This window comes from Myotis daubentonii, chromosome 4 (genome assembly GCF_963259705.1).
Source record: "Myotis daubentonii chromosome 4, mMyoDau2.1, whole genome shotgun sequence".
NCBI classification, from domain to species: domain Eukaryota; kingdom Metazoa; phylum Chordata; class Mammalia; order Chiroptera; family Vespertilionidae; genus Myotis; species Myotis daubentonii.
In genome coordinates this window covers 19,077,091-19,101,015 of record NC_081843.1, presented here as the reverse complement: position 1 = coordinate 19,101,015, position 23,925 = coordinate 19,077,091, and the positions used below count along the sequence as shown (strand labels likewise).

General features: G+C 47.2%; 1 protein-coding gene across 29 annotated transcripts in view; it reads right to left on the bottom strand.

Moving 5' to 3' along the window:
* The window catches only part of RBFOX1 (RNA binding fox-1 homolog 1), a 1,463,300-nt gene that overhangs the window by 328,827 nt on the left and 1,110,548 nt on the right, over window positions 1-23,925 (bottom strand). For 2 of the 29 annotated variants that reach the window (XM_059693111.1, XM_059693112.1), the window contains exon 1: window positions 18,445-19,060. The exons of 22 other annotated variants lie outside the window; for them this stretch is intronic. In XM_059693111.1, coding sequence (XP_059549094.1) covers window positions 18,445-18,531 — 87 coding nt within the window. In that variant the 5' untranslated portion in view covers window positions 18,532-19,060. Of the gene's footprint in view, window positions 1-18,444; window positions 19,061-23,925 lie in introns of those variants that run through there. 5 more of the 29 variants (XM_059693096.1, XM_059693118.1, XM_059693097.1 and 2 more) reach the window with 5 other exon arrangements.

The window sequence follows — 23,925 nt, the reverse complement described above, 5'->3', positions numbered from 1 at the left end:
TGAATTAATTTATATTAGTTATATAAACTAAATCAAATTAAACAACATTATTTTAAAATAAAATACAGAGTACTATTTTTGCTACAAAACATTGGAATGTGTGACACTTAGGAAACTGTGGTCAAAGCCATTATTTTGGGTTTCCCCCTCTGGGGTCCGTGCATAGAACTGAAACCTGAGGTCATTTGCAAAAATGGTGTGTGTGTAACATGCCCAGGACCATGTTTGAAAACGTTTCTTTGTTCCAGCCTTTAACTCTGCTCATAAATGAGGACCAGAGAAGCCAAGAGACTGGCTCACTGGCACACACATTCAGGGTCAGGTCTAGACCAAGAGTGCAGTCTTCAAAACTCCTCCCCCTGTGTCCTTCCAGAACTGCATAGAAGATTGAGAGGTGCAGTTCAGCCAGTCTGTGCAGATGAGGCCACTACCGCTGTCTTCCTGGAGCCTGGCCACAGCATCTGGCTTTGTTTATCATTCTATCCCCACTGTACTCCTCTTTGGGATCTGGACACAAAGGGCCCTGGAAGACAGGGCTGACCAGACAGTAGAGGAGGGAGCCCGAAGCCAAAATGTGATGGCAGATGGACTCCCACAAGTTCTCCTATTCCCTAGCTGACGCTCGCCGTGAAAGGGGAGAGGTAAGTACTCCAGGACGGCACCCCCTCACATCAGGGTGGGTGATGCAACTTCTGAGAACAGAATGAGCAACATCAAGGCCCCTCTTACTTGGTTATCTGGCCCAGAGTGGGGGACAAGGCAAGTCCTTTCCACCCTGTTTGGGGACACATGCAGTCAGGTTACACTGTACAGCCATGTCCAGTTGACCTGCTCTGAAAGGCTAGAAGACCTTCTCCACCCAGAAGCCACAACCCATGGCTATTTCTAGAACAGAGATTCTTCTGTATGTTTCTGCCATGAGGTTGTTTGCCAATCAACTGGAAGCTAAAAACCCTCCCGTTGCAAGAACATATGCTCACAGTTTGATATATACTTTGAGGGGAAGTTCTCAGCCACCCCAAATAAGGAACCAACCCCCATAATAGCTGCAGGAGCCTCCCTTCTTTCTCAGTTCCAGAAAGTGGGTTCAAAGTCACTGGAGACGTTACGAAGGGCTTTTCCTGGGGTTGGAAACTCCTGGGCAGCGAATCAGCAAAGACAGCTGCTGGCAGCTGAAAATTCCCTGCCTGGACCTCAAGATCGAGTGACAGAATGTGGGTTTCCATGGCACTCCCAGAAACAGGTGGCTGCAAAACTCTGGAAAAGCACATTCCCCTAGTCCACAGCCAATCAGCTGTTCTCCACGGACATCCGTATTTCAAGCACGGAAGAGTGACGTGTCAGGTGTCTCCAAGGCAAACCCCGGAAGCTCCGAAAAGTGGAGGAGTGATCGATGGAAGGAGGCCCCGAAGACACTGTGGGGTGTTAACACAATGACATGGTCGCTCTCACCATCACAAACTCTTGCTTCCTAAGTAATTTTCTTCCTATCACCGACTACAGCTATAATTACTTAATTCATGGGCTGCTGTGGTTGTTCCATTCTTTGTCTTGACTCTTTGCCCCATGAGATCATAAACTCCACTGAGAGAGGGGTCCTACCTGACTTCTTGAGCATTGTTCTGCTAATGTCTAGCATGGTGTCTCACACATAGCAGATGCTCAAGGAAAGTCTGAAGAATTATCGAAGGAACAAATTAACCAGTCAGGCATAATAATCTTTCCCGCTGCTCTTGGACATGCAAACATTTTCTTCTATTTGATGCACGAAGAAACTGAGGCTCAGAGAGGAAATCTATGCAAGATCCAATCTAATAGGTGGCAAGGCTGGTTCTGGACCCTAGGTCTGTCTGAATCCAAATTCCTAAGTTGCCCCTATTGCCACAAATTATACAAGTGAGGCATCTAGCCCCCAGGGCCTTCCCTACTTCTATTTAAATAAAATAAAAAATAAAAAAGGGGAAAATCAGCCAGCCCTAAGACAGAACTGTCCTGTGATGGAAAATCCAGGCCATGAGCACATGGCCCACCAGATGTTGCTCACAGCTGTGGTAGGGCAAGGTTTAATAAAGCACCCCAGGCTGACCCCAGTGCTCCAGCAGGTCTGAATGTAGCCCTTGGATGCATTTTGGGTCATTAACAATTGAACACACCTGCTGCTCTCCCCTGAAGCAACTCAAGTTACAGGCCCTCAGACATATACACACTTCTATAATGCCTGTCCCTTCTACTCTTTTCCAAAATCAGTGTGACTTTCTGTCCCACCCCACCCTCAGAAACCGGCCCTTCTTTCAGGGAAGAACACTCTAGTCAATGAAGATCAAAGGAATGGCAGCGTGAAGAACATGTGTTCAATAGCCAACCACGGCTACCTCAGTGCTGGTGCCCTCCCCCTGAACGCACACTGATTGTCCTCCCTGTTTCCCATCTTGTCCCATGAAGACCATGTGTCCACCCTCCATCTAGCCTGAAGAGGTATCTTTTTAAAATGTCCGATCAGATCATGGTGTTGCCCAACAGGAAACTCTCCAGCAGTTTTCTAGCTCTCTTAGACCAGAATCTCAACTTCTTGCAATGTCCTCAAAGCCACATGTGATTGGTTTAAAGTCAATCACGTGTCTGACTTTAACTCCTACCTCCTACTGCTTCAACCACCAGGAACCAGTTACACTGACCGTCCTTGTTGGTCCCCAAAGATGCCCAATTCATTCTACTTTGGGACTTTTGCCTGAACTCTCTTCCTTACACACACCCCTCCACCCCCGCTTGTCAAGTAGATCTGAGCTCAAATCCCACACTGCCCCTCCTTCCATTATCCAAAATAACACTCTCAGTTGGCCACTATCATGTAATTTGTTTTCTATTCTTCGTAGCACTCAGTGCTACTGAATGTTCCGCTGATTGCCCATATCTCCCTATTAAGTCTAAGTGATCTTATTCACCCCTGTGACCCTACTGTCTAGCATAGACGAAAATGTCAATAAATATTTAATAAGTTAATGAACACACATGGAAATCAAGCCAGAGCCATCTGAACTCCCAAACCGACCTTCCCTGGCCTCGTAAATGCACGTCTCATCGCCCTCATTTTGATTCCGAGGTTCCAGCTGAAAGGGAAGAGCATGGACTCATATGAGCGACTGAATGAGAAAAGGCCTTGAGAATTGTCTGTGCACATTCCAGCAAAGGCTGGCGGGCTCCCTCATCCTACTGCCATTGGCAAGCCCTAGTCCAGGACTCCTTTCTCCCATCTAGAAAGAGAACATGCCACACTTTCAGGACTTTAGGGCATTCGGAGGAGGATTTAGTTTTTAAGAGAGAAAGCAAAGTCATTTAAATTGAAAACTGATCGTGCGCCCCAGTTGTGCATTTGGTTTGCAAGACACATTCTCAGGCTGGAGTGATGAGAACTGACAAGGCGAGTCTGGCCTGTCCCCAGACTCAGCTCCGGATAGCCCACTGCCCGGTGGAGAGCTTGCTCTCTTGAGCAGCTTGGTTTTATAACACAAGTTGTGGTCCTCAAAGGAGCATGGAGTCTGGCTCGGCCTCTAAGATGTAGTTCTGTGTTCCACACGTTATAAGTGCACTCCCCTACAAAGTAAACCCGGATGGCAGTGACCTTCACCTCCCCAGGTGGGCAGGGGCGGGGCTGCCTTAGTCCTGGGAGTTAGACCAGGAAGGTGGGGGACCAGGAGGCAGAGATGTCAGAAAGACATGACCTGGCCTTCCCTGGGGAAATGACAAAGGGATGTCTACCTTTCAGTGCCTCCACTTCATAGACCTTAGGGGGTAAGCTGGGGGCAGAAGCCACCTACCAGGTGCGATGGAGGCAGCTAACTTCTGGCTCTTTCTCATGTGATTCTCTCACCCCTGGAATTACTTGGTAGATTCATCTCCTTTGTCCCAATCTTCCTCTCCCCATATGACTTAAACACTACAATTTTCAGATGATTTATTTATTGAATATCTTAGCAACTACTTCGAGATGGTTGATCAAAGGGGAAAGAACACAGGATATATGCCTGTTTTAAGACACCGCCCTAGTATTTATGTACCTAACAAAAATGATAGTTATACTTTTATTTAAAAAAATCATGGATTTGATTTTAAAAGGCTTTTTATTGAAAAAGAATTGTCTGCAAGGGATACAAATGTTATGTGTAGGATGAGAGGATGAGGCCTTCTTTTGCAGAAGAAAATGGATCGATAGGAAAAAGGCCAGGGATACATACCATGGTTTGAAGTAGTTACTTCAGGTGGTAGATTGTGATTTCTGGGTGTGTAGGGTGCGTGTGTGTGGTGTGTGTCTGTATTTGGTTGTGTTTTTGGTGTTTGTTTCTGATTGCCACAACTAATTTAGCATTTATCCTGAATTAATTTTATAATTAGAAACATAGGCAACACTTATTTTTAATGGATTTCTGTTGGAAAGGAGCCTGAGAAGGAGGCCATAGGCTTAAATCAAAGACCAAACACCTGGGCTGCTTGCTGAGTCAGGCACCAAGGGGTGACATCCTTTCTGAGGCAGGTAGCTCTGTGTGAAAGGGATAGCCGGCCTGGATCTCAGCCACAGTGAGGTCCACAGAAGGTGGTCAACCCAGCCTGTAAGACATGTCTCTCAGGAAGGCTCTGGCTCCCATCAATCCTCTCCCGACCCTCTCTTCCCAGGGCTGGTTAACAATATTCCTGATGGGCTCCAGTCCATGGGAGTCTGGGACATAGTTCACTGGTTCAAAGGTTGAGTGAAACCCCAGGCTGGACCAATCAGATCCTTTCCTGAGAGTCTGGAGCTGGAATGGAGACACACAGAGGCTGGTGGTGTTTGTAGCTGAGCTACTGCAGTCTCAACCTTGGTACCCTTGACACTCTGAGCCGGATAATTCTGGACAATTCTGAATAATTCAGTTGTCCTATCCTGTGCAGGGTGCCAGAAGCAACCCCTTCCAGGTGTGACAACTAAAAATACCTCTAGATATGGCCAAAATGCCCCTGGAGGGCAAAATCAGACTGGGGAGACACACACACCTGGAGAGAATAGCCATAAACTCTGCCTGCCATGGTCTCAGGCCTGCCCTGCATCCTGAACGCCCTTGGGCTGATATCCGCCTCTTCCCTTATTTCAATCCAAGAGTCTCTGTGCATGTAATTGTTTATGCATCAAAACTAAAAAAAAAAAAAGTAAAAATATAAACAACTCCCCTAGTTTATTTTTGTTAAGCTTGCCAGGATTGGGTTCTGTTCATTCAACCAAATCTTAACATAAATACCCACATTCAAGAATCATCTTTGGTTTTATTTTTCTCTTTCTTTAGTTTTTATTTATATTGTATTTTTTTTAGAGAGAGAGGGAAGGAAAAGGAGAGAGAGAGAGAGAAACATTGATGTGAGAGCGAAACATCAATCGCTACTTACTGCACACCCTCTACCTGACGGGGAATCAAACAAGCAACCTTTCAGTGCATGGGATGATGACCAGCCAACTGAGCCACACCAGCCTGGGCCTTTGTTCCTTCGACTGTCACCACCGCCACCAGGCCCCTGAGCATCAGGTGCCCCCACACTCATCTTTGGTTTCTTAACATTCAAAATGGTGCAGAACATCTGCCCTCTTGTAACCCACAGTAAGCCAAACCATGCTCCATTCAACTGATTCTGATGTCAGAGCCCAGCTGAGCACACAGGCACGAATGCGTGAATGAAGCAGACATACCTGGGCCATAGGGACACTGGGATAATACCAGGATGTGGCAGCAACAGGCCCCTACAAAATAAAGCCGGATGGCCGGGGACTATCACTTCACCGGGTGGCCAGGGGCGTGGCTGCCTTAGTGACGGGGAGTTAGACCAGGGCCAGCACCTGAGGCAGGTGGGAGACCAGGAAGCAGAGATGTCAGAAACATAAGCTCAGTCCTTCCCTGGGGAAACTACAGTGTGCCTTATCGGGCCCCTGGCTCTGTGGAACCAGACACTGAAGAAATACACATGCAGACAGCATCGCACACCCCAACGCCACAACCGCTCGGATAAGAATCCCATATGCTCTGCATTACCCATCGCGATGGAGGGCATCTATCCACCCCAGGCCATCCTCTCACCACGCAGCAAATGGGAGCGCTGCTCTCTTACAACAGAGACAGGGCCAGGACTCGGCAGCTGATGACTGGCATTCTGTGTGATGGTGAGTGCGTCCAGCATCTGCTCGGCGCCCGCACCAATCCTAGGCCCTCTGGCAGGCAGTGCCAAGTCCCTCAGCTAAGTCACAATGGGAACCGCCTGCCAAACGCCAGGTGTGAAACAAGCCCTAGCTCATGAGAGTCCATAAGCCCCCACCTCGATTCCCGGAAAAGGCTGCAGGCAAATGCAGGGCAGCCCGCATGGCCAGTCTCCACCAGGCGGAGGAGCCCACCTTAGTAAGATGGTCATCAGACAGTCCATGTCAATTTCACATTTTCTGTCAAAACCTCGCGGATAGCAGGCACCTCGGTGTTTATGCCTCTCCCCAGAGAGAATGCAGAGCTACTGAAGGGAGAAATAGCACACCACCACAGGAACAATAGGAGACATCACCGGCAAGCTGTCCTCGGCCCCTGGAGTAGCTGACATGTTTGACAAAGAATGTGTGTTGGTAAGTTGCTTGATTTGTGTTTAAAGAGAAAAAGGAAAGTGTATTTCCAGGAGGTTTAGACATTGATAACCAAAAAGAAGCTCTTGTACACAAAGCCACAAGGACCATGTCCCAGCAGTCCCCTCCTGGCCCGTGGTCACCCCCACCTCCCACTTTGATCATCTCCCCAGGAACCAGGCTCCACGGGGAACAAGACCTCCTGGCAGAAAACTGCAGGGCAGAAAGCTGATTAGAAATGACAGCGGCACAAAACCAAGTTAGCCTTCTGCTCAGAAGAGTTTGTACGGGTAGGAGACAAGGCTGTTCCCCCACAGAGGACGGGGAGATGGCACCAAAGCCACACAGAGCCCCACGGTCCTTGAGAGAACTGACTAGAGTAGTGGTTGGCAAACTGTGGCTCGTGAGGCACATGTGGCTCTTTGGCCCCTTGGAGTGTGGCTCTTCCACAAAATACTGACTTCTGCGCATGGGCCACAAAGTTTCAATCACACTGTATGTGTGCACCCGCACGTGGTATTTTGTGGAAGAGCCACACTCAAGGGGCCAAAGAGTCGCATGTGGCTCACAAGCCTTGGTTTGCCGACCACGTGACTAGAGCCCTTCTGCCAGGTGGAAACCCCAGGCCTGAGAGTGAGGGCAGCATTTTATTTGCTGAGCTTTTTAAAGTAAGTCTTCCTAGAATGGTTTGGAAGAGTAGAAATAGTCTGCAGAAATTATGTGCCCAGTGGAGTGACTAGCAGCAGTAGCAATAGAAATAACAATATACTATTATCACATAATTTAATAATTATAATATTTAATCATATAGCGTTATTATTACATAGTGTCATATTATCCTATATAGTATGTAAATAACATAGTCATTATACAATAACAAAATGTATTATATGATATATAATATATAATGATTAAACTATCTAATGTATAATGTAGTAATTATTGCAGTATATATATTAGATGAGTGATGCATGATATTACATATAATTATTGATTTCTTTTATATATCATTATATTATGAATGATATGTCATCATATGCATTTCAATATATAATTATATATTACATATTACACATTACATATTATGTATGGTTATATATAACATGTATGCTTATATAAGTGTATTACACATACATAATATATAACATGATAATAATTATGCTATCCTTATTATATTATTATTTTTATCCTTTATTTAACTCTTCCTATATACCAACTGCCAATATAAGTGCCTTATAAGTATCAACTCATCTCATCCTCTAAAGCAACCCTGGTATTGTCCCCAGCCCATGGAGGAGGATGCTACAGCATGGGCCCGGGCGCTTTACTGTGTCTGCTTTACAGCTGAGGAGCCCACAGCAGAGAGGTTCCGGATCTTCCTCAGGGAGGCAGAGCTGAGTGCCTTGCCCGGTAGTCTCCCTGGAGAGCTCGCATCCTTAGGAAATACAAGTATTGGCTCCCACATGTAGCAAACATGCAATCTTGCCTGTATTACTTGTTTGTTTTAATGTTGGCTGTGATGGTGTGGCTGTGTGCTTGCAAATAAACCCACTAATATGTTTATTGAGTATAATCCATGTGCCAGGCATTGTGCTATGGGCTACATATGCTTTGGTTCCTCTAACTACCAGCTAACAAGGTGAATGATGCCCAGAGAGGGTAAGAATCATGCCAAGGTCACAGAGGTCATGGGCGGTGCCCAAGGTCACCCGGGTGGAGGCCGGAGATGAACCCAGCAGTCTGCCCCACAGCCCTACACTCTTCTGTTCACCGGTTTCTTCCTCCCTAAAATGTAACACTCCCATTTTGTGTTATGGAGCCCACGCCCCTAACCTTACGCACAGCCGGGTACATAGTAGATGTCTGAAAACAAGCAGCTGTTCTTGTTTTTGTTCTCACTAAATGCGAAAAGCCCAGTAGGCATTTTCTTCCAAGAAAATGACGGGAAGATGAATTTATGGGACCGTCTGTTCCGAGGGCAGATCCTTTGTCCCTTTTAAACTGCAACAAAGCCCCTGCATTGCTGGTCACCACCAGTTCCTGAATCCACCTGCTCGTGGGAAACCCGGGTTGGCCAGAGAAGCATGCGGTTTCCTGGGCCCAGCTCCCGGCCACGCGGATGTAGATGATCCAGGGGTCAGGGTGGACACCTGCATTGCTAATGATGTTGCCTGCATTCTGCTCAGCAGCAGGACTGCTAAACACCTTGATGCCGGATGTCCTCAAAGCAACTCGGAGAGCTGCGTGTCTCCCCCAGGGCTCCCACAAGCTGCCCTGTGCCAGTCGGCAGTCTTGCGGCTCACACAGCCTCCCTGCCACCGAGCACTGACAGATGGAAGCTATTCTTATTATTTAACATTTATTAAGCTCCCACGGTGTCCCAGGAGCCGCATGGAACAGGGGTGTGGGTGGTCCCAAAACGTCTGTCCCCAGAAGGCTGTGGCCACATGGAGGGGCGGGGATGGGCGTCTCCTTCCCTTGTCAAAGCCCAGCCTCCCCCTCCTCCCAAACCGTTACAGCTTAGGCCCCAGATGTCCTGATGGAGCCTGTGGACAAAGATTTGGGCGAGGATTCAGCATGACTGAGACCTGCACATCCTCCTTCATGCTTGTCTAGCATCCCCAGCTCCCCAGGCTGTCGATTAGGGAGTGGGAGAAATGTGGGTTCACACCACCCAAGGTCATGTGCTGAGGGTGTCCAACCCATCCCTCCCTCTTCCCTGCCTTCCCTGACAGCACCCCATTCTGTCCAGCTTCTCTAAAAGTAGTGTGGTGAGGGCCTAGGGCAGGGGTCCTCAAACTTTTTAAACAGGGGGCCAGTTCACTGTCCCTCAGACCATTGGAGGGCCGGACTATAGTTTAAAAAAAACTATGAACAAATTCCTATGCACACTGCACATATCTTATTTTGAAGTAAAAAAAAAAATGGGAACAAATACAATATTTGTATTTGCATGTGGCCCGCGAGCCGTAGTTTGAGGACCCCTGGCCTAAGGGGTGTGGGGTGGAAGGTTCAATGGGAAAAAAGGGGGACATATGAATTACTTTCAACAATAAAGATAAATTTAAAAATATGTATCCAGTGGTTGCGAGGAATCTTTGTCGAGTGTGGGAACAGAGAGCTGCAAACCTGCCAGCCACCCCCAAACCCGGAGCATCTTCATATGCAAAGGAAAGGGAAGCAACCCAGAACATCGTGCAAAAACCAGGTCAGCAGCAATGGTGGCCTCCCTTACGGGGTTCCCACAGGGAGCATGCGCTGCTCTCGGTGCTGCGCAGACATCACAACATCAAATCCTTTTTGGGGGTAAGTGTGACTGCCCTCGGTGTCACGTTGAGACAGTGGGGACAGTCACACCAATGGAATTTGACAGGTGATGCCCCATATCACACAGGGGCCGGATGCCGGCTCAGATGGCCTTGTCATTGTCATGCTGCCGGCATAACCTCGAGGCTGTGCTGCAAAGCCCTCGTACGTGTTCATGTTTGAGCTTTTATTCCTGACATAGACTTTGGGAGGCAGAACATACGGGGTATCACACCCGTTCTATCGAGAAGGAAGCAGAGGCTCAGGGAGGTCAGGCAACTTCCCCAAAGCACCGAGGGACGGTCCTGGCCAGATGCAGGTTTCCCTGGTCTAAATCCTTAACAGTACTGCCTCATGAAACAAGAAGAAATAGCTCTTGGGAGAGTAATTTCTGAGAACACTGTTCACTGCACAAGCTGGCTGCCTCTCCGGTCCCCACACCCTGTCCACCCTTAGGAGCCCAGGAGGAGTAGAGAGTGGGAGGGAAGGTGACAGCTGAGGAGGCTGCCTTCACGCCCAGCAGTGATGTGAGACTCTATGGCCTTTCTCTGGGCCAGAATGAAGGGCAGGGCAGGACTGCTCAGGGCTTCAAAGACAGGGCTCTTGCTGTGATTCCTCCCCTTCCCCAAACAAAATAGCCCGGCTAGTGTGGCTCAGTGGTTGAGCAGTGACCTATGAACCAGGAGGTCATTGCTTGATTCCCAGTCAGGTCACATGCCTGGGTTGTGGGCTTGATCCCCAGTGGGGTGTGCAGGAGGCAGCTGATCAGTGATTCTCTCTCATCATAGATGTTTCCTCTCTCTCTTCCTCTCTCTGAAATTAGTAAAACATTTTTAAAAAAGTGAAAAAGTACCCTTTGTCCCTCCAAAAATGCCAGAAATCCTGCCTTTTGGGAAGGATAGAGAACTTGTCAATGGAGGCCATCTTTCTGGGATGGTAGCAAAATCTGCCTGGTTAAGACCTCCTATTGGACAGGATGAGTGGGGCTGGGGCTCTGTAGGTTTCTACCTTCAAGCAGTTGTGCTTAACTTCTGACTCTACTGCCGACGGCTGGCTATGAGGACAGAGGCGGGGTCTTAGTCATCCAGAGTCTCAGTGCTTAGAAGGGAACCCAGCATGGGCCCCGTGATAATCAATAATGACTTTGCTGAGGGAATGAATTTCACAGTCCCTCTGCCTCCTCCTTTGACGAGCCCAAAGATTTCAAGTTAGAATCTGGGGATTGTGAGAAACAACGATGCTCGCTGCCCAGAGGAAAAGACCTGTGGGGTGTTGAGTTCAATGTTCCTGGGCACCTCTTAGGGTCCGGCAGTTAATCAAGCCACACTGGCTGCCTGTATGCTCTGGGATGCATGTGTGATAGGTCTATCTTTAGACGGGAAAGGAACATAAACAGGGCAGAGTATCTCCATAATAAATCACCCTGGGAAAACACTTACCCAATACAACCTTGAAAAGACAGGGAGGGGGCTCTCCTCACCAGCCCAGGCTCAGATTACTGAACATCAAGGCAGCAACGAGGAGTGTGAAACTCACAAGTCCCTCTAGCCCAGGGAGGCCCATGCCAGGGTATTATAAAAAGCTCACTTGCTGATATAGCACGCCATTAAAATGATCAAAATGACAGATGGCTGCTGCAGAAACACATCCTTTTTATAGGACTGATCTTCATCAGAAGAGCCTGACAGTGTCCCTTTAATCTTTTAATTAAAAGGAATGCATTTCTCTAAAACGAAGCGGACTTTCTTATTTCTGTATTTGTTCATGAGGAATTGCGAATGGAAGAAGTGATGTGCTTGCATGGTCTGAAAAGCCCATTCTTGCCTCTGTTACAGAATGTCCTTCTCAGAATGTCTTCACTTTCCTAGATCCTGGTGCTCTCACCTGTGAAAATGCACCCCCGCCCCCACATACACACACACACCCTACTGGGAGACACGAGTGTAATGACTTTAGGTAGGAAGATGCTGAGTAAATTGTCATATCTGTATTTGATGCACCTGACCGTGAGTAGAGACGTGAGATGCACTGGATGACGGTCAATTGCCTGGTTAGTATGGCCACTGGCAAAGAGCCACTGGGGTAAGTAAGATCAGAAACCCAGCCCTCTCTCCCATGGGGAGGGTGTGTGTGCAGGGTTTGGGGGAGAAAAACCCACACGTTGGGATGTTTGCAATGGTTTCGGCTATTATTGTTTTTGATAACGAGAACCTAGTGTTTACCTTCCAGCGCCCTGTCCCAGACTCATTTTTCCTCCACTCATAGCCCGTGAAGCTCAGGTAGCGCTGACCCCACCTTCCAGGCCTGCTGTGGGCAGTCAGATCAAGGGGATCAGTTTGGGGATGAGCACGGCCCACAAGGTGAGCTTAGGGGCCTGCTCTCTGGAATTCTGCAGAAGGAGTTGGGACAGAGGCTTGCTGAGATGGGCTGGGATGTAAGCCTGCAATCCAGGGGGCCATCTGTGCCACCACTTGGACATGGTATTCTCGCGCACGAAGATCCGGTGGGACAGCCACTGCAGGGGCCTGGGAATTCAACTGGGCCTGAAACCAGACATTTCCTTTTCCCTCTCTACCGATGTAAATTAGATTTTGTCATTTGCAGATAAAAGAGCTCTAAATAAGCACTTATTTCCCCCCCTCCCTTGAGAATACACAATACAGAATAAATATTATATATATATATATATATATATATATATATATATATATATATATATATATCAGGATATAAGACACATGTGAGCACTGAATTCGTGTGTATTGCATTCTGCTTCCTCACCCTCTCCTAGTTCACAGCCCTGCATATAGTAGGTGCTTAATAAATAATCGCTGACCAAAGAGATGAATCACGTTTAAAGCTCACGGCCCCTTTGCAAGACAGGTATTCCTGCTTTCGCTCCGCCACAGTGCAAACAGCCCTGAAGAGGTTAATTGACAAGCCCAAGGCCACACGCTTAGTACATGCCAGAGCCAATCTATCAACCTGGGCCTGCCTGACTCTAAACTCTCTTCGGAGAATGTGCCACCTCCCTGACTCTTTAATTTAGTCTGCTGTTGACACGGCCTCTGTGGCAGCACAGAAAAGTCACTCAGTGACTGAGACGGAGCTGCCTGGAGGGATAGGGCACAGGCAGCCTTTCCAGCCGCCTTGTGTGCTGAGTCCTTTCCCAACCCGCAGACACGCAGAGCACGCAGATAGCACTGCAGGGCAGCAGTGTCAAAATCTGAAAATGGCTCCACCAGCGACCACAGAGCTAAACAAGTTTCTTTCTTTTAAGTTTGCCCAGAAATGTATCCAAATGACCAGCAAGTTCCCGATAGGCCCCCTATCTCTCTGTAGGGGTGGTTACTCCCAGTCTATTGCTGAAACCAGCACTCCGCTAATTCCTGGTGTGGCTACACATGCGTAGGCAGATCTCCCATAACATACATGGCCACATTCAACCAGGCTGAGTTTTGCTTCGAAATCCAGAGGGCAGGGTTTGTTTAGACATCGCTGCCCGCCTCAGAGAGCCTTAATCGGCGTTTCTTTGCCACCACCTGGCTCTGTGAACTTGAAGTAGAAAAACAGCCTTCAGGGAGCTCAAGGTCTCAGAGAGAAAGGGGGGAGGGGTCAGAACCCAAATCCAGGGAATTCTATATCCACCTGCTGGGTCTCAGAAGGGTGCTATGCAGCCCGGTCCTACGTGGACCACACAGAGACTCAGGGCTTAGGCGCTCCATTTCTGACATTCCTCCCAGCCCCTTTTGCCCTCTACTGGGTGACTTTTGAGACCTATGTTTAAACAAGGCCAACTCCCACAGCGCCAAGGATTGCGGAAGACACTGAAGGTCTATCCAGCCCCATGAATTCACCCGTGCCCTCCGCTCTGCCAGGGAGGGCTTTCTCCTTTGCTCGCCGAGGAATGCCTGAGTTTGCTCTACAGCCTGACTCCAGTCCCACCTTTCCCTTTAAAGTCCCTCCCCCACCCCAGCGATGCCCACCTGCTCCCTCTCCTGGGTTTTCCTATGCAGCCCTGTGGGTACACCTGGTCAATGGATGGGAGGCTGAGGGGAGGCTCTGGTCCAATAGAATCACCCAAAGCTCAGCTCTGTCACTGACATTCTCTGTGATCCTGGGCAAGTTATTTTTCTCTAAGGGTCAGGTGTAGTGTCTCCATATGCAAGGGGGGTGTTATATTGTGGGACTGTGATTCATTATCAGAGACCTTTGGGGTTGTATTTTGAAATTCACATTTTTTTTTAATTTTTATTTTTTCAGAAAGGTATTTCAGTGGAAACCCTGGTTATTTAACCCCCTCAGCAGGATCTGGGACAACACCTTGAAATCAAGCACATTACTAGTAATAGTCCTGCATCAAAATACCTGAATACCCACACATTAATGCTCTTGCAGCAAGATAGCTGAATACCCACACATTAATACTCCTGCAGCAAGATAGCTGAATACCCACACTAAGAGGGGTAAAGAAAGTCTATAAATGGCACATATCATTTCAGGTCAATTTTCTTCCTAAATGAGGCTTTGGGCCAAATTCTTTCCAAAAGCCCCTGATTTTCAGAGCTTTTTGAAAATTAAAAATGCAGGTAAGGGATGGAGAACCAAGAGTACCCAACTTCAGTTATTGTGAGAATAATTGAGAGAATATACTAGTAGTAAGCATTTAGTACAGTGCCTGACACATAGCAAGTATTTGATAATTGTTACTTATCATTACTCCCTGCTACTTAAAAAAAATCCTCATTCAATGGTATGTTTTTATTAATTTCTACAGAGAGAGATAAGGAGAGAGAGAGAGAGAAAAAACAACCATTAATGTGAGAGAGAAATATCACTGCCTCCACTACACACCCTGACTGGGAATCCAACCTGCAACCCTTTGTTGTATAGGAAGATGTTCCAATCAATGGAGCCACCCAGCCAGGGATTCCTGCAGCTTTTCTTACATTATCACAGTTTTGTGCTTACCTAGTGCTCTCCTCCCCTGGGCTATGAACCCACAGACCAGTGATGTGACTGTCACTTCCGTCCCAGAGCCTAGAGCAGTGCTGATTAGGTTACGTGTGCAGTGTATGAAAAGCTACATGCACAAATGCATGGTGAGGTACATATGACTCTGTTTCCACTGCCCTCCACCTGGGAAGATGTCTTCTGACTCATTATTATAGTTCCCAAAGGAGATGGGAATTGTGTCACCCAGTATGAAGAATATTCCAGCAGTGTATGGACAAAGGGCTTATCTGTCGAACAGATATCTAGAGTGAAGGGTACAATCCTGAACTTGCACCCCAGGCCCAACAGTCCCTTAGCCTCAGACACTCACCAGATTAACCAGAGACAATTCCATCGTTTTGATGGTATCGCGTGGCATTACGCAGCCATGGTCCATGGCTTGGCAAGTCCTCTCGGTAGCTTCTGGGCTCAAGACTGAATTGACAACAAACTTGTCAGCCCCTCCTTTGTTCTCAGGTCAGAAACTCATTGATCATTCAAGGTACCATGGGCAAATGAGAAGCAAATAGGAACATGTATAGGTTCTTCTTATCCAACGATACCAAGATCGAGGCCCATGCCAAGGGAAGAGGAGCCATGTTTGGACAACACCTGTGGTAATCCTGCTCTTTTCCTTTTCCCTTCAGCTTGTTAGCATCCGTGAAGAAGTGCAAACTCGGTTAGCTCAATCCCCCATAGGCATTTTTGAATTCTTTGCACGGCTACAAGGAAAGATGATCCATCTTGCTATGTGTTCAACAAGGTTAGACACTAGATGATGGGTTCAATGGGTCCACTATAGTAAAGATGCTGGTTTACCTGGGAGACGGTGGCTGGGGCCAGCGGTAACTATTGACTCTACTCCTAGAACAAAGGATCCAGGTGAGTACCTCCCTCAGCTCTATCAGGAAACACCTCCATTCACTGTCTTTGCAGAATAAAGTGGTGCTCCCCTCTCCTAAGCTTCTCACAATATCTGGTCTACTAAATATTCTTTTCTCTAACTTCAAAGACAGAAACAGGGCGATGCTGGTCTGAACTTTACAAGTGGCACCTGGAGGACCCATGAAAAGGGTCTCCTGCCACAGAATCCCTGGCTCTAGAGCAGCGGTTCTCAACCTGTGGGTCGCGGCCCCCTTGGGGGTGGAACGACCCTTTCACAGGGGTCGCTTAAGACCATCGGAAAACACATATATAATTACATACCGTTTTTGTGATTAATCACTATGCTTTAATTATGTTCAATTTGTAACAATGAAATCCAGGGTCACCACAACATGAGGGACTGTATTAAAGGGTCGCGGCATTAGGAAGGTTGAGAACCACTGCTCTAGAGGATGGAAAGATTCTGATGTAACAACAGTGCCACGTGGCCACTGTGGCTCTGTTTACATACCTCTCCTCCACGGGGGCTTGCTATCAGTGATGGAGAACATGGTCTGATTTGGATCATGTTAATGTCTTGCTGAGGATATTATTAAGGGTGGGCAGTTCCTTCATTATAGGAGAGCCCTGGCATCGTGAAAAGTTGGGGAGAGACCCACAAGGTCAAGGAATTGGTAGGCCAGCTGATACAGTCTGCGGGAATGCCGGGAGGCTGCTGTCGGAGCATCACTGAGAGGTGACTGTGTGTGTGCGCGAGAGTTAGGATTGTTCTCTCTTAGAGTTGCGCTTCTGCCCCTTGCACGCATTACTGCAATGGGGTGACGTGAGTTTTGTGATGTCCATGGGCAAATACCACGGGCTCTCTCAGCAAACCAGAAAGGTACCTGGTTACAGAAGGTGTCAGTAGGAAAACAATCTATGATTGGGTTAAGATTTGCAAGTAAAATCACTTGTTCCTTCCCAAAATAGCCGGATACGTTTCTTAAATGCCCTGCGAAGGAGGAAGAAATAGGGTCTCCCCAATTTCTCAGCTGGCCCGTGCATCTTCTCATCTATCACCGGGGTAATACGTCCAGAGTGGCATTTCGTAATGACAGCAACATTCCAGCAAATCGATAGTTATTTAATTCCCAACAAGCTCCCGAGTCCATTAAGCCTGATTACATTCACCCATTGCAGTGGGTGCCGTTATTTTTCCTGCACCGGCACTTAATCTATAACAGGAACTTATGAGAACTTTCAAAAGCAATTTCAGCATCAATCAGCATAGAGTGAAGGGCACCATTTGCTTGTAATTATTTATCAGGCGGGGTGGCAGAGGGTCGGCCAAACTCTAGTGGCCGACCTTCACCCCACATTTCCAATAGAACAAAGGCCTTCGGATTTGCCACCGAGTGCTACTCCAGACTCCACGCAGGCCACGCTGCCCTGCTTGTGCCAGGGAACACGGAACAATTCCCAGGTCATGAAGGCCCTTTCGTTCTCTAGGCAGTCCATTTATTTCTCACATGCAACACGGAGCCTCGAATTCAGCGACAGCCATAAATCTGGGATGACCAAATGTTTTGTTATTACTTAGAATCACCCCTGAACATCTCCAATCACCAAGGTTCTTACAGTTCATAAGCAATATTCAAAAAAGGAGGGGGGAAAAAAGGTTTTGACCACAATCTTCCCCAGAAATTTCAATTAATAAGCCAGGATATGACAGAATGTTAACATTTCACAAGGTTGCAGGGAAAGGACATACTAAGTGCACTTAGTTTTCCTTTCCTGTAGAAACAAGACACAGGCTGTCTCACAAAGGGATGCCTGTTCCAAAACAAGCAAACAAAAAACACAACAGCCAAAACCAGCTGGGATTTCCATGACGTTTAGGCTCTATCGCCAGTAGCCGTGAGCTGTCCACAGAGGACTTCAGACACGCACCCAGAATCCAATGCTAGTTTAAAAAGACAAACTGTTGAGAAGGAAGAAAATATCTTACTCAGAGACAATTCTCCCTGCACAGAAATAAGAGCTTAAAACATAAAAGCAACACACATCCCAATCCTCTCCTTTCTTGCCATCATCAAGAAGCAAAGAGCCGGTAAGGGTTTCCTAGAAAAAAATCTCTGAACTTCATAAATGAACCAGCCGTTGAGTGTTCCTTTCTGCCTCTGTGCTACCCTTCAACCCAGGGGAGTGGGCAGGGCACCTCCTGTGGAAACAGACCCATGAATTTACGCATATCGCATGCTCTTCCCATTTCTGGGGGAACCCTCTTAACCAGGTGGCCTCGTGCTCAGTTCCTCTGCCTCATGATCTGCTCTGGGAGACCGAGTCCCCCGGAAAGCCGGGAAGGAGAGCAAATCCTTTGCCCCGTGGTCAACCTCCTGAAGCAAAGGCATGAATGTTAAACAGCAGCCAGATCAATACAAGCAAATATAGCTCAACTACACCATTTATTCAGCCATGAGAGATGTCAATAGCCAGATTAGGGTGATCCATCTTTTTGATTTCCCACTGTCTTCTCACTGACTACACGAGGGCTTTTTCCTGTATTAAAAGTGTTTGCTTTCTCAACCATAAAAATTCCAATTATTACTCGGAGCGCGCTGGAGTTAAGTTGCTGGCTGGCAATGGCCTTGAATTACCTGGATCAGCCCGGGGAAGTAGGGGGCCGCGGGGACGATCATAGGCACTCCGTAGGGATGCAGGAGGACTCCTTGAGAAGGCAACATGCTTCCCGTGAAGGTGTTTTTCCCTCTGAAGCTCAACACATCGATGGGGCGTTAGGGGGAAGAAATCTATAAACCCAACTTCTTCCGAACTACAAAGCTGAGAGCCAAATGGCTTCTGGCAGGGGCCAAGCGCTCATCACTGCCGAGAGGGGAAGGGAAGGGAAGAAAATCCGAATCAGCAACTCTTGATGTGAAAGTTTTCTTCCCAGACGACAGCGAAGAGAAACAGCAGCTGCAGGGTTGAAGCTACCAAAATGGAAGGTGCTATTTTGGGAATGGCTCGCCTAACACCACTAACCAAATACTCTTCATTAATTTAGTTCTCGGAGAGACAGAGAGAGACCGAGAGAAACGGAGTCAGGCTGTGAGAGTTGACCAATTCCTGATGAATTTGGTCCAAAAGACAAGGCGCACCATCTCCCTGGGACTTTTAGAGAGCAAAACACTCGAGAAATGTAAATTGATAGGATTATCAGCTGCCACTTAAGATTTGAGGAGGTTAATTTGTCCCTGCGTTGGTACTGATCAAAAAGAAACTAAGAAGACAGTCTAGTTTATTATCCTCTCTTCCTCTGGTTTTAATTTTAAAGAGGCAATTTGTGCAAATAATATAATACTACTAGCTAATATTTGCAGTCTGCGCTATGCACGGAGAACGAGCTTAATTATTTACATGTGTTATGTAATTTCATTCTCACCACTCCCTGGAGTGGGCACCGTTATCGGGTCCAGGTAACAAACAGGAACTAGGCTCACGCTAGTTGAATTGTTTGCTCATGGCCATGCACTCGGAAGAGGCAGGGCCCGGTTACAAACACACTTTCTGACCAGGACACTACATTCATCACAGTATTTCGTTCTGTAGTGGGACATCATAGGTTCTGGGTGTGTGTGTGTGTGTGTGTGTGTGTGTGCATGTGTGTGTATTTTTAAAAAAATATTCTTTGTTTTTGAGCTTTCAATTGTTATACATTTATGTGCACTACATTATTAAGGGATGTCTCCCTGGTCCCGGAGTTTAAAGGCATAGTGAATGTGAACTGAAACTATGGATAGAAATACCTTTGAGCCAGTATTTGAACTCTTTCCAGCGTGTGATAATGCCCAATGATGGTTTAGGATGCCTTCCATGGTAGTAGATAAATTTCTATGGGTTTACAGGAATTGGAATTGTACTGATTTGAAGGTCCCACATACGGGCTGTGTGACCTTTAACAACTTACTTAGTGTCTCTGAACCTCAGTTTCTTTATTTGGAAAATGAAGACCCTACTCAAAGGGTTGTGTGACATACAAAGTCCTTGGCACCTACACATGCATAATACAAGAGGCCCTGAGCCATTCTTATCATGGGTTTCCTGTTCTCCTGATGATCGGTCTAGTCCTATCTGTAGCTTCAGAATGAAGGCACAGAGAACATTCAAAGAGTCACTCTTGTAACCTTCCAGGAAAGCATGGGGTGTGTTTTGAGTTCCACAGTTTTGAGAACAATGATGTGAAACTGACAAAGTGAGTCCACTCAGCTTCGGATCAAGGCCCAGGGCTGTCTGAAAATCACCTTCAAACCAAACACCTGCCTGCCATACTCCACCTCCAGCTCGAGGCAGGATACAAGATATAGATTTTTGTCCAAACTGGAAGCGCTTCAGACACCGCAAAACACATTCAACTATTGGCTTTTTCTAAATCCAAATGCCAATTCCTCCACTTTTAGATAACCAAGGTGTTTTTACACTACACTAATTTTAGTGGCTTGATGTAGCTGCATAGTTACATTTTTAGATAACAGCAGTGGACAGTGTTTGGCAGAGAATTCAATTATTTAAGGCTGCATTTTGGCCATCGTGACACGGTTTCTCTGTAACGGATTCTCGTGCAGCCAAGTGGCCACGTAGTTGCAACATGGAAAGCTCAGTTAACAGCTGCAGGCTGACCCCTCTTACCTAACAGCCTGATACCGTTGCTAACTTTAGCTTTGGACTCTGACTTTCAACACTGCTCTTCTGAGAAGTTACAGGTTAGGACAGCAGCGTGCCACCCACAGCGTCCCAGAAGGGGAGAGCTTTTGCTTCTTTGCCTAAGGCCTGGGTCAGCTTGAGTGATGTCTCTTCAATGTGATAAAGTGGGAAGACCATTGGACCAAGAGGTAGGAAATGTAATTCAGTCAGAAGGCCAAAAATGTCCGGACTCTTAGTTTCCTGAACAAAGAACAATAACAATATCCACTTACTCTTCACCAAGAGTGGGCCGATGAGCAAAATTGTGGGGATATTTTGGAAACTGTAAAGTTTCACAAGTACAAAGGATCATTTTACATATATATATATATATATATATATATATATATATATATATATACACACACATACACATATATAGATAGATATACATAACTTTATATATCTATACATATCTATATATCTGTATCTATATATCTATATATTTATATCTCTCTATATATATCTATACTAGAGGCCTGGTACACGGAAATTCTGCACTTGGGGGGGGGGGGTCCCTCAGCCTGGCCTGCACCCTTTCACCGTCTGGGGCCACTTGGGGAATGACCAAATGATGGCTTAGGCCCGCTCTCTGGGGGATGGGGCCTAAGCTGGCAGTCAAGCATCCCTCTGGCAGCCCGGGAGCTCTCGGGGGATATCCCACTCTTCTGGAGGGAGTGGGTCTAAGCCATTAGTCGGACATCCTTAGCGCTGCCGCGGAGACGGGAAAGGCTACTGCCACTGCCACTGCGCTGACCAGCCATGAGCTGGCTTCTGGCTGAGCAGCGCTCCCCCTGTGGAAGTGCACTGACCACCAGAGGGCAGCTTTTTCGTTGAGCATCTGCCCCCTGGTGGTCAGTGAGTGTCATAGCAACTGGTCGTTCTGCCCTTAGGGTCAACTTGCATATTACCCTTTTATTATATAATATATATATATATTATTAAATAATCTGATGATTGCAGTCAGAAATGTGAAACATTTTACATATGGGACATATAGATATATAACTAGAGAGAAATGAGAAATACCCATGGGACATACAGATATATAGTAGATTAATATATTCTTTGCAGAGAATATGTTCTTTTACTTTGTTGGAACTCCATAATATGAAAATCTTTTGCTGTTCCTGCCTAATGAGGGTCCTTTTTCTCCCTCTGAAAATAAAAGCTATTTGTCTTGGGACCCTTTTTACTTTTACGGCCAGGAAGCTTAGAGCCCAATAAGAGGTTCCACTCTGTCCATCTTGTCGGCCTTACTGACTGCATATATGTGTTCTTATCTTCCTGTCCTCACCACCTCTGGTCCCCACTAACGGGCAGGTGCCACACTCTCTGCATCCCTGCTCCCTGGTAGGGTGGCTGGGGCATGTGGCCATGGTAAGAGGTTGGCCACTCAATGCCTAGTTGCAGTATTAAGTTCCTGGCATATTGCAGGAACTTAAAAAAAGTAGGATAAAAAAATAAGGTGAACAACAGAGACCATAGTTCTGGTAACGGCTAGGCAACCGACGTGAGCCTCCAAAAAGGACTGATTTCAATCTAAGGGCCATGTGTTAACATTACTGGCCATCACCAACAGAATGGCCAGCCTTTTCCTGCAAATGGGAAGTGGGCAGATGCTAAAGATTTCAGGTGCTGTGGACTTGATTCTCTCTGCTGCACCGCCCCCAAGCTCTGTCATTGTTGCATGAAGGTAGCCACAGATCATACATAAGCAAACACTTCAATCTGAATTTCCCCTCATTTCGACCGGTCATGAAATAGTCTTTTGTTGTTTTTTTTGTCAACCATTTAAAAGTACAGAAGCCATGGTTAGCTTGTGGGTCATTCAACAACAGGCAACAGGCCCGGTGTGGCTCACAGGCCGTGGCCCGCTGATCCCTGATTTAGAGCATTCTATTCTATCCAACCCGCGGAGGTCAGACCTGAACACAATGGCAAATAGCACACTTTCTGTTCTCTTCTCCTTCTTCACCTGCTTCTGGTCTTTGCGGTCACTTCCTCGGTGCCGGTCTGTCAATCTTCCCTGTGTTAGGGATTTTCATCAAGAGATTTTCTTTTCTTAGCCAGCCCTTGAGAGTTCAATCTCATCCCTTCTCCCACTTAAAAAAAAAAATCCTCCCATCTTTCTCACCTTCCAGGATGGCACTGCCTTCTGAGTTATTAGCTTCTCTTTTCCTTTCCTCGATGAAAGGTGCCATTCATTCTCGTCCACCCAATGTTGACAATGGTGACCAGACAGATGAAGTTTCCCAAAACGGTTCCTGAGAGAATGGCTGAATGGATGAGTGCTTTGGAAGAGTGTGGGGAAAGCCAAGAGGCCGCAGGGTCGCCAGTTGATTAAGAGATTCCTGTCGGAGACCTGGGTGCATCTCGGCACAGTAGAAAAAGCAGGCGTTTCATAGTCAGGGCAGCTGGGTTGGGATCTTGGCTCTGTCATCGTTTCATGCAGTTGAGCTCAGATGAGATATGCAGCCAGGAGTCCTTGTCTTATTGGGGGAAACACGGGACAATGCTTGTACCTTCTTCCGGGTACGCTGCCACCACGAGATGACAGGATGAATATGGCTGTTCCTGGTACTTGGAACACAAAGTGCTAGTTTATTTTTACTTCTCTCTTCACATCTTTAAATTGTTTCCTGATCATCCCTGTCCTGATATTGGATCTGTCCCCTAAATGCCCCCCACCAGCACCCAGCACTGGTGTCCCTGTCAGAGTCCTGTCTTTCTGTTCCCCTCACACAACTGCTTGCATGAACACCCCACCCCTCAACCAGCAGCACAAGCTGGGCCCTCCAAGCAGCCTGGCTGCCTTCCCCAGCGCTCCTGACTACCCATCTAAGCCCCTGACAGGCTAGCGGGATTTGTACTAGGATGGGGAAAAGATCTGCCTGGCAATCACAGCCAGGTTCGTCCCCATTTTATCTCCTCCACCTCCTCCTGGACTGGGAGTAGAACAGACGCTTAGTAAGTACTTGAGAATCACCTGTGGTATCTACGGCAGAGGTGGAGGTTCAGGCAGGTTAACTGACACGTCCGAGGTTAAACGGAAAAATGTGTGCTTTGTCAGTTACCAAGAGCCTTCCTACTTGCCCCAGTCTCTGCTACATCGTGATGAATGGCCACTCCAGAGCAACAGCTCAAACCGAAATGCATAAACTCCACTCACCCGCAGACATGCATTCTGACCTACCTCAATACAGGTGCGAACACAGCATGGACCTCAGAGGGAAATTCCCAGAGGTGCTAAGTCATGCGCATGGGCCTGATGCCCAGTCTGACACGTGAGTTCCCAGAAGGGCATCCAGTCGATCCAAAGGGAGGCAGGATATTCCACAGGACAAGTTTCCATAGATTGTAGGTGTGATGCCGCGGGCCACTGACCAGCTGCTTCA